Source organism: Oncorhynchus mykiss, chromosome 9, assembly GCF_013265735.2.
Source record: "Oncorhynchus mykiss isolate Arlee chromosome 9, USDA_OmykA_1.1, whole genome shotgun sequence".
Classification (NCBI taxonomy): Eukaryota; Metazoa; Chordata; class Actinopteri; order Salmoniformes; family Salmonidae; genus Oncorhynchus; species Oncorhynchus mykiss.
In genome coordinates this window covers 17,387,826-17,398,691 of record NC_048573.1, presented here as the reverse complement: position 1 = coordinate 17,398,691, position 10,866 = coordinate 17,387,826, and the positions used below count along the sequence as shown (strand labels likewise).

The 10,866-nt window shown below is 45.3% G+C and overlaps 1 protein-coding gene across 1 annotated transcript; it reads left to right on the top strand.

Moving 5' to 3' along the window:
• Nucleotides 1-1,463: 1,463 nt before the first annotated feature.
• tmem88b (transmembrane protein 88 b) lies at nucleotides 1,464-8,602 on the top strand. Its single transcript, XM_036987490.1, has 3 exons — nucleotides 1,464-2,035; nucleotides 4,559-4,960; nucleotides 7,382-8,602. Exons 2-3 carry the CDS (start codon nucleotides 4,565-4,567, stop codon nucleotides 7,667-7,669), a joined length of 684 nt encoding a protein of 227 aa, XP_036843385.1. The 5' UTR covers nucleotides 1,464-2,035; nucleotides 4,559-4,564; the 3' UTR covers nucleotides 7,670-8,602.
• The last annotated feature ends 2,264 nt before the right edge of the window (nucleotides 8,603-10,866 follow it).

Sequence of the window (10,866 nt, the reverse complement as noted above, 5' to 3'; positions counted from 1 at the left end):
ATTTTACTGCACTGTTAGGAGCTAGTAACACAAGCATTTTACTGCACTGTTAGGAGCTAGTAACACAAGCATTTTACTGCACTGTTAGGAGCTAGTAACACAAGCATTTTACTGCACTGTTAGGAGCTAGTAACACAAGCATTTTGCTGCACCCGCTATAACATCTACAGACCAATAAACTTTCATTTGATTTGAGGGTAAATCCCAGTGGAGAGAGAAAGGAAAATAATTGCTGACCAACTCAAAGGAGAAAAGAGAGAAAGTAAAGACAGAGAAAATAGACAGAGAGGGGAGAAAATCAGATTAGCCAATCTGGTGGTCTCTCTGATTCCTGTGATCTGTACTCGCTCTCTTATCAGTTGAGAAATAATTTTTCTGCCCCTCTCTTGCTTATAACCCTTTCTTCCTCCCTTGTTCCACTGATCCCTCCAGTTATCTGTCTGACCCGTGATTCCTAATATTGTTATTTTTCAACGTAAGAGAACACCAGGTTGTGACATCACTCTCTAGACATCAAAACATCTTTTACATCTCTGTGGTACGTAACAGTTATGACATCCATCCTCTATTCCTCCTTCATCCTCTGTTCCTTTCATTCTCTATCTGGGGTCTTGACCTTTCTCAGCAGGACCCATCCCTAAACACTATCAGAGCTGAACTGGCCCACCCATCCCCGCCCTGTGTGAAGCTGCTCTCTCTCAACACTATCTCCCACTGCTACAGACTCATGGGTTTTGAAGAAAGGGAAAGGGGGATACCTTGTCAGTTGTACAACTGAATGCCTAGGGTTAGGGCTCGGGTTAGGGCTAGGGTAAGGCTAGGGGTAGGGTTGGAGCTAGGGTTAGGTTAAGGGTTTAAGCTAGGGTTAGAGTTGGGGTTGAGCTAGGGTTAGGGCTGGGGCTGGGGTTATGGTTAAGGGTTAGGTTTGGGGTCAGGGTTCAATTAAAGGCTAGGGTTGGGGCTAATAGTGTAAGTAAAGTTTCATACCAAAATGTGTTACTTACAGAAATCTTTGTACAATAACAAAAGCACTGTAATGTAGATCTTTATATAAGTTAGTCTAACCAACCAGGGTTGTGATCCTGTCTGTAACATGGTGGGGATGTCAGGGGCACCGTGTAAACTCTGCTCCATCCCTGACTGCTGATTAGACCACAGCGACACAGCAGCTCTTTAAATAAACACTCGCTCTCTCTTTCTCCCCGTCTCTCTCTCGCGCCCCCGCTCTCACTCTCTCCTTCTCCCCTCTCCCTCTCTCCACATGTTCCATCACTTCTCAGGTTATCAGAGGAGCTCCAACCCCAAAGACCCCCAGAGTGCTACACACCGTTAACAGAGGGAACGAGAGAAGAGATGTGGGTGCTTTGCAAGCACTGGGTATAGTAGTTAAAAGGGAGATAGAGGGAGGGGAGTGAGTGGAAGGGGCACAAGCACTCAATGTAGTAGTTAAGAAAGGGAGGGGGAAAGAGGGAGTGAGAGCGGGAGAGAAAGGCATCCCTCTAATTCCTCAAGAGGGGCTCTTCTATCAAACAGAGAAAGAGTGAGAATAGGAGAAGAGGAGGGGCGGACTGACGGTGGGAGGTACAGAAGTTTGGGATAATTCTAAGGAGCTGAGACCCAAAACGTTGAGGCTGGAGTAGTCAACTGCAGTCAGGGAGAGAACAACGGATGAAAAAACAAAGCACACTGACTTATCCCTGAAGGGACCGACTACGAGTGGAAACAGCAGGAGATCACCACTACGGCTACAGAAGGCCAACATACCAGCATGCCACTACAAAACAAGCTGGTCCCAACTTCATTGACAAGAGTGTGAAGGAATCTGAACTGATGCATGAAGGACTAGAAGCGTGAGAACCGCAAGGGGAGATTTGAGAAAAGACGGGAGAGAGAGAGAGAGAAGTTGTTAACGTTTGTGAACATTGTCCACCTGCTTGTATACGTGGTTAAGAAGAGAGAGAGTTTCAGTGTAACTTCCAAGAAGAGAAGAGAACCAGCAAGGATCAGAGAGAGGCTCTACCCGGCTCCACGCAATGTGAGTGAGAAACCAGCCACAGAGAAGGTTGAATTAACTAAAACATTATTTTCAGATGATTTCTAATCTAATATCTATGAAAGAACGTTCACAAAAGCATTTTAAAATGACAATTCTGGTTCTCATCACTGATAATTAAATGCGTAGATCACGTTTCAGACAGGCGTCACATGTATTCAACTGCCAGCCAAAAGACAATAGAATAATAGAACAAAAGAGCTTCTCCTGAATGTTCTAGATGAGAATGTCAGAATTTTTGAAGGACCAGCTTGAATGTAGTTCAGTGCTCTATCAGTGACCACAAGCTAGAGAGGAAGCTCATTTGAAGATACCGTAGGTAATTCAATCATTTCTATAGCGTTAAGATCAAGTGTCTCCATGGTTATGAAAAACAATCAACGCCTCATAAAATGGAAAAAAGCAAGCCAAGTACATTGTATAAAACAGATGGCCAAGTGTAGGCCAAGTAACGACCAAGTGTAGGCCAAGTAACGGCCAAGTGTAGGGCCTTAGGTCACAATGAGTGAGCTAGTTGGACTCTTCCTGCACCCCCGACCTTAGACCTGAACGACAACACTTCACTAACAATGGGAGGTTGACGCAGAACACTGTTGAGGTAGCGACGTCCAGCAGGGACACATCTCAAGTGGACCTCTTCCGTAGCGTGGTTGGGGTCAGGGTTAGCGGTCGGATGAGGTATGCGGGTGATGTCTGTTTGTCGGGTAAAAGTAAGAAGGGGTGGTTAAAAGAAGATGAGTACCCACATATACCCCTATGTCTATGGCCAGGAGTTTATCATGGTCAGGAAAAACTCATTCAGATTCCGAGTGTTTATTAGTCACGTGTACAGGGTTGCAGGTGTGATGGCAGGGTACAGTGTTTATTAGTCACGTGTACAGGGTTACAGGTGTGATGGCAGGGTACAGTGTTTATTAGTCACGTGTACAGGGTTACAGGTGTGATGGCAGGGTACAGTGTTTATTAGTCACGTTTACAGGGTTACAGGTGTGATGGCAGGGTACAGTGTTTATTAGTCACGTGTACAGGGTTGCAGGTGTGATTGCAGGGTACAGTGAAAATCTTAGGCTTCGAGCTCCAACATGCAGGACTAGTGAAATAAAATTATGAAAATGGTAATAAAAAATCTACAGAAATAGCACTATATACATAATAACAACTGTGGCAGTGATGAATAAATAAATGTCCATTGGGGTGGAAGCAGATTAAAGACTATTGAGGGGGTGGGGTGGAATGATCATAGGGGGAGCAGCAGCATGATCATGGCCCTACCAATACCTAATATGTGGGTGGTTTTGTATCCTGCACCTGTGGAAGTGCTAGATGTGCCAGTACTAAAAGTACTAAGGGGAGGAAGAAGAACAATACCCATACAAACACTGCCTTAATTCTCTTGAGTGTACTTACATACCACCAAAACGTTTGTGGGTATTCTTCTCTTTGCTATGGCATTCGTTTTACCCTGCACTTGTGGAATATTGCTCAATACACTTTTACACAACTTCTGAACTAACATTGTTAAGTTCTAGACCTTGGCCTTTCTGGTCTGTCCTGATAGATTTATCACTTTGGTGCAGAGCGGTACAGAGCGGTGCTGAGGGCAGGGGTATTTCTGGGAGGAAGGCTGGCAACTGACCCTGGTCCATTGTTCAGGCTGGTTTGGGCAACGCTTAGTAAGGGGGGGGGGGGGGGGGGGTTGCTATCCTGTCACTGTTAATGGGACATGTCAGTTATGAGTTGTTACTTATCGCTGATTCAGGGAAACTTTCAACTTGGTCTGCGCTGATTTGGAGTTGTTTTTACCATACTGGAAGAATCAAACAACACTTTTACAGTGTCTTGAACATAAGGCCATGACATGACTTGTACGTTTTTCTATTTCTGACAAGACATGAACTGCAGTCTTCAACCAGTGCCAAGATAAACAAATGCATTCAGGCACGTGCACAAGCATACACAGATGCACGCACGCACACGCACACACACACACACACACACGCATCCTTTGATTCTGTCTCTTACCCTTCATCTTCATCTTATCCATCATCATCCTCTGTGCACCCTCGCCTGGCAATTAGGTTCCTTTCCTCTGGGCCAATCAGATTTCAGATAACTATCCTGTTCTGATAGAAGATATAAGAGTTGATAGATTACGCCGTGCAGCCTGCCTTCCTCTTCCTCTAACAGATAAAGTCCTCTAACCTCCCTGTGAACTCCCTGGTTCATTCTACATTTGAAGACTGAACCTCAGCTATGATATGTCTACGGACCAAGTTTGCGATAGACATGAGTTTGAGACAGGGAGAGACTTCTGTTGCACAAATTGGCTATCAAAAAGCATGACACTGTCACTATAAAAATCCACTCAGGAAAAGCCAAACCGTTTCACATTCATATATGCTTGGAACAGTATTTCCACATCCGAGAAGTAGGGACCATTTTTGCTTTCGCAAACCTGGCTAAACTCTGCCCCTTCTTCCTCTCTCTCTCTCCCCTCCTACCCAGTTGACCATGAGTATGAGCGGCACATTGGAGAAGGGGGCTCACCACCAGGCCCTTGACCTCTCTGAGGAGCTCTCCCCCCACATGCACCCCCACCATCACCCCCACCACCAGCACCACCACCACCTCCAGCACTCCAACTCCCTGGCCTCCACCGCCCCCGTGGGGACACCCTCCGGCGTGGTGGTGCCTCCCCCGTACTTTGCAGCCGAGAGCGGGGGAGGAGGGAGTGACGCTCCCCTGGAGCTGAGGGGCTCTCTGGACTGCTGGGCGTGCTCGGTGCTGGTGACGGCCCAGAACCTGGTCATAGCGGGGATCAACGCCTGCCTGGCCGGACTGGTGTTCGGACTCATCCTCACCCCGGCTATAGTGATGGTGGTGTTTGGGTTCCTGTGTCATTCTACGGTAAGGAGGGAAAGCGGTGGGGTGTGTCTTCTTCTTCTCCTTCTTCTTCTCCTTCTTCTACTATTCAGGCAGAGAGTTGTCACACTCTCTAATGAATAACCTGAGGGAAAATTCAGAGGAAAGGTTACTCCATCTTCCAAAGTTCCTGAGTGTCATTTCAATTTCACATTCATAACTCATCTACTGTATGTGTCTGAGTGAAGGTGTGTTTGCTAACACACTCATAACATTAGAGCCTTCGGGAGGTATCGTCACGAGAAGCTAACTAGATAATAGATCAGAATCATATGAAATAATTGTATGGTATACAGAGTAGTCATTAAGGCTGACATTTCAGGAGGGACTAACTGTGAATCCTAAAACTCATAACTAAACTTTCACCACCCAGCATGAGTTTGGAATATTTTAGCAGAAGATGAGGGTGGAGTTTGGCCCTCTGTGATGAGTTTCATAAGCAGATCAGCCAGAGAGTTTCTTAGTATTTCTCAGATGTTTAAGAACAGGGACTGCGTTCCAAATGGCACCCTATTCCCTTTATTGTGCACTACTTTTGACCAGGGACCATAGAGCTCTGGTAAAAGTACTGCTCTATATAGGGAATATGGAGCTATTTTGGAGAGAATTTTTGAGAATCCGACTGGACAGGTCAGGAGTCAAGGGAAAGACTTTAAAGAATAGAGGGAGGTAGGGATTAGCTTGCCTAGCTGGTCCCATATCTATATGCTTTAACTAACTCCTACAAATCTAGGACAAGGCTATGTCGAAGAATGCTTTAAACACACTCACATATTCACAGCCAAAATAGGAAAACATTAAGTGCGAAATTAATTTAGCACACTTGAGCTCACACACAGACAGACGCATGCATTAGCACATGTGTGAGCACACGTTGTGTTTAGCAGCAGCAGCTCGCAGGCCTCAGTGACACACACACACACACACACACACACACACACACACACACCTTTGACCCCAGTTAGCCCCACCTTACTAATGACTCTGTGTGTGTGTGTGTGTGTGTGTGTGTGTGTGTGTGTGTGTGTGTGTGTGTGTGTGTGTGTGTGTGTGTGTGTGTGTGTGTGTGTGTTACAGGATTCCCCTCCCCTCTAACCAATTAGGAACCTTGTGGCACCAGATTAAGGAGGGATTAGGGTGGAGAGGGAGAGAGAGGGAGGATTGAAACAAATGAGAGAGGTGGATGAGAAAGAAAGGAAGGAAGGAAGGAATGTTAAAGCTAGCTAAACAAGTTATCCTGATCTCGCAGTTCGTTGTCACAAAATATTGAATTACACAAACTCTGAAAAACATTCACCAACAATTTTGAAAAAGGGGAAGGGAATATCTTCACTATTTATTTTTATTTTTTATTGAACCTTTATTTAACTAGTCAAGTCAGTTAAGAATTGAAGAACAAATTCTTATGTACAATGACTGCCTACCCTACTAAGCAGCTGCATTAAACTACATTAACTTTAACTGGCATGATACAGCTGCATGATTTCAGAGCTAGACACCCCAATAAGAACTATGAATATCAAATATTTTCAGAAGGTTGGCTGTGGGACATAAACCCCCTGGCCTCAGAAAGTAGAAATAAGCATGGACATACTGTAGTGTTATCTGTTCACCTCCCAACCTGTTTCCCGCCATCCCTCCCCCCTCACCCCTCTGTGCCTCTCCTCTCCCTCCCTTTCTCCCTCCATCCCCCTCCACTTGCGTATTCTGTTCTTACCACAGAGATAAGGAAGGGTGACAGCTCCTCAATTTTCCCTCCAGTGCATTCCTCACATTCTCTCCATTCTCTGCTACCACTTCTACCACTTCTCCCTCACACTAACAACATCACATACCACACCAGCAGGCGGACATTTTAATTCTAAAGATCCATAGATATTATTGTGATGTTTCACAGCTGTGATATAAGAATGGCAATTCATCACATTTCATCTATGGAAGGGCCCCTCCTTCTTCGTGTGTGTGTGTGTGTGTGTCAGACTGCGATCTGCTCTGTGTCTGTCCTGACCTCCGACACACATTCCAACAGGGGCACGTCATCGTCTCCCTGCATCTCCTCCTCTCCTCTCCTCCATCTGTCTATCCCCGCATTCGTCTCTGACTCCTCCATCCTTCACTTCTCTTGAACATGGGTGCTGAAACCAATAACTCTCTCCATCTGTTCTGACAAGACTCCAACAGAAAGCTTGATTCGCTTCATCAGCTTGTCAGAAACTATAGCAACATTTGAGATCAATACATTTCTGTTGCATTGACATTGCATTATTGTCATTATACAGTCATAAGAACATTATGTCAATCTCTTCGTTGTTGGTGCAACACATTCTTCTGGTCATGTGAAAAACAGCAACATAATCAACCAGAAAAACCAACCCTCTCCTCTCCTGCCCCCTCTCCTCTCCCCAGGTGCGCCCTCAGGGGACGACCCGCTACTGTTCGGACCTGCTGAGCGACGGGGGCTGTGTGGCCCTCCTAGTGGTCGGGTTCCTCCTGGTCACCCCCCTCCTGGTACTGGCTCTGGCTGCCTACTGCCGCCTGGCTCGTCACCTCCAGTTGGGGCTCTGCTTCATACCGTACTCCAGGGCCGTCTACAAGAACCTGCCCGCTACAAAACACCATGGCCTGGGAGGGGGCTGCTGTGGAGGCAGCAGGTCTGGAGGGGAGGGAGGCGGGAAGGGAAAGGTCTGGGTGTGAAGGGGGAGAAAGGGGAGGGATTGAGGTTGGAGGAAGGGTGCAAGGAGGAGAGAGAGAGGGAGGATGGAGGGAAATAGAGAGGAAGAGGCAGAAAGAGAGAAAGACAAGGGGGTAAGAATGAGAGAGAGGGAGAAAGGAGGGAGGGAGAGTGAGGGGGAGGAAGGGCGAGCCAAGATTAGAGGAGATGGGATGAGAGGGAGGAAATGAAAGGAGGGAAGAATTACATTAGAGAAGGGAGGAGGAGAAAGAGGACAAAAACTACAGCAGCCAAACTAATATCTCTACAGAATAGGCACCATAGTTTAAAGAAGAAAGTGAACCATTCCTCTGGCCTGAGTTCAACCGAAGTAACCTCCCTCACACCACCATGTTATCTGCTATCCCTTTAATGTAAAAGTTGCCTTTAAACCATTGATATATTGTGTTCGAAAATGTTATAGCAGACGAAAAGGGAGCAGGGATTTTTACACTGTTCTAGAAGTAGAGGCAATAAATCAACAGCAAGCATCTCAATCACACCGCAGACTACGTTTAGCTTATGCAGTGAAACACTGGGCATTAATGAAGAATATATCACTGCCATGTGTCCACATTTCATAAAACATTTGAGTGATTTAGCAGGAAGCTCTTTCCAGAGCAACTGGGGTTAAGTGCCTTGCTCAAAGGTACATAGACACATGTTTCACCTATTAAACACTCTGGGATTTAAACCAGCAACCTTTTACTTACCTGCCCAACGCTCTTAACCACTAGGCTACCTACACCTCTTTAAGATATCAATAACATTGATTCAAGACAATGTCTTTAAGCATTTATACACCATGAAGGACATTTTGTGTTTAGCATAGTTTGTACATTTAATTTACTAAGGTTTATGACTACTATTGTTTCTTGTACATTTCCTTTTTTCAAATATAGCCTATTTGGAATCAATTGGAGTCATTTTTCTTTTATAAAAAAAACAGAGTTCATTGTGGTTATGCATTCACACACACGCACACACGTACGCACACACACACATCATTATGGGTTATACACACTCCTCTCTACAAAGTGGAGGAGAGGTTATTGCATAAGTAAATCACAAGCAGAGCCAGTGAGTACAACTGCTTGGCACGAGGACTTCATAAACACGTGACATAAACTCGCTCCAGCTGGATATTATCACAAGTTTAAATGTGACTAATGTGTGTCTGGATCCACCAACATAATATAACTGGGGGAGTAATGACGACGAGCCGAGAGGATACTTGAATGTTATGATATAGCGCCCTCTTGTGCTTTTTCAGTGCATGACACGGTGAGTGCAGAAGTGTTCCAGCAATTCTCTTCTGTTTTTACTTCTATTTGATTTTTTTCTTCCTTTTGTGTTTGTTTTACGGCACCTGGTATTCCCAAGCAGTCTCCTGTCCCAGTACTAACCCAGTACTATGGCCACAAGCATCTTTTTTTTACCCAGTTTTCTCCCTGAATTATGACCTACCTGGCTGCCTACTTCTTATCACACTGCTCGCTTAACCCGGGTGTCAGCCGCACCATTGTGACGGAGGAAACACTGTTCGACTGACGACCGGAGTCAGCTTGCAGGCGCCCGGCCCTGTCACAAGGAATCGCTAGAGCAGTGGTTCCCAACCTTTTTCGTTACTGTACCACCAACTTAAATTTGCTCTACCTGGAGTACCCCTGAAGTACCCCCTCATGTGAATTTTACCAGTAGGACTATGGCCTCATGAGTCTTCTCGTGTACCCCTTGTGGATAGGCCAAGTACCACCAGGTGTCCTAGTACCCCTGGTTGGGAACCACTACACATGTGCACAATGAGCCAAGGAAAACCCCACTGGCCAAACCCTCCTCTACCCCGGCTTTTGACCGCAGCGCCACCCAAGACCATCAGCAATTCTCTTCTGGTTTGAAATAAGCAATGGAATCAGCTTTCTGACATATGAAATTGTCAAATAGCAATCTAACAAATTACAGTAAGAGAAGAACTTAACCACAGACACAATCTTATTGGGGTGCCAGATTCAAAAACTGTTACAACTATTCAATAGCATACATATATACAACAAACGAGACAATGATTTCACAATATTGTCCACAATCTAGAAATAATATCAATACCGGACTTATACAAGAGTTGTCTGACAGGTCGGCTTCAAAATCATTGAAGAAGAAATCAGGGTTTTGACGAGATGGGATACAGCTTTGTCAGATTTGGCTTTTCGTGGCAGGTTAGAGAATTTACGCAACAGGTTAGGATAATTATGTTAGGGTTAAGAAAAGGGTTATGCAAGGCATAGACTACACGAATTCTACAACCTTAACAACTTGGACTTGTCCCAAACCTGTCATTCTGTCCATCCTCAACCCCAGGACGTGGGTGCTCACCAGTGGCGGTCAGTGCCGTTTAAGATGAGGGAGGACGTTATTTTTTTTCCCATTACCTTATTTCTATTACAGCATACTAGATGACTGCCATTCATGTTCCATTCACCTAGTTCAATGTAACATCGATAGGTTTAGGCTACTACATGATACTCATATTTTCTCTATACCCATCATGAGGTTGCTACAACCTAGCCTAAAGATTTTACTAAGTTACAGTTCATATATGGAAATCAGTCAATTGAAATAAGTACATTAGGCCCTAATCTATGGATTTTACATGACTGGGTTTCAAGATATGCATCTGTTGGTCACAGATACCTTAAAAAAGGTAGGGGTGGATCAGAAAACCAGTCAGTATCTGGTGTGACCACCATCTATCTGCCTCATGCAGCGCGACACATCTCCTTTGTTGTCGTACACGTCAATCCAGAGCATCCCAAACGTGCTCAATGGGTGATATGTCTGGTATGTATGCAGGCCATGGAAGAACTGGGGTATTTTCTGCTTCCAGGAATTGTGTACAGACCCTTGCGATGTGGGGCCCGTACATTATCATGCTGAAACATGAGGTGATGGCGAGGGATGAATGGCACGACAATGGGCCTCAGGATCTCGTCACGATATCTTTGTGCATTCAAATTGCCATCAATAAAATGCAATTGTATTCATTGTTGGTAGCTTATGCCTGCTCATACCATTACCCCACTGCCACCATGGGACATTCTTTTCACAATATTGACATCTGCCAACCGCCTGACCACACACCAAACAAGTGGTCTGCGAATGTGAGGTCGGTTGGACGTACTGC

Coding starts and splice junctions, on each gene's coding strand:
- tmem88b (XM_036987490.1), top strand. CDS start 4,565: ATGAGTATGAGCGGCACATTGGAGAAGGGGGCTCACCACCAGGCCCTT. Junction 4,961..7,381: donor GGTTCCTGTGTCATTCTACG/GTAAGGAGGGAA, acceptor TCCTCTCCCCAG/GTGCGCCCTCAGGGGACGAC.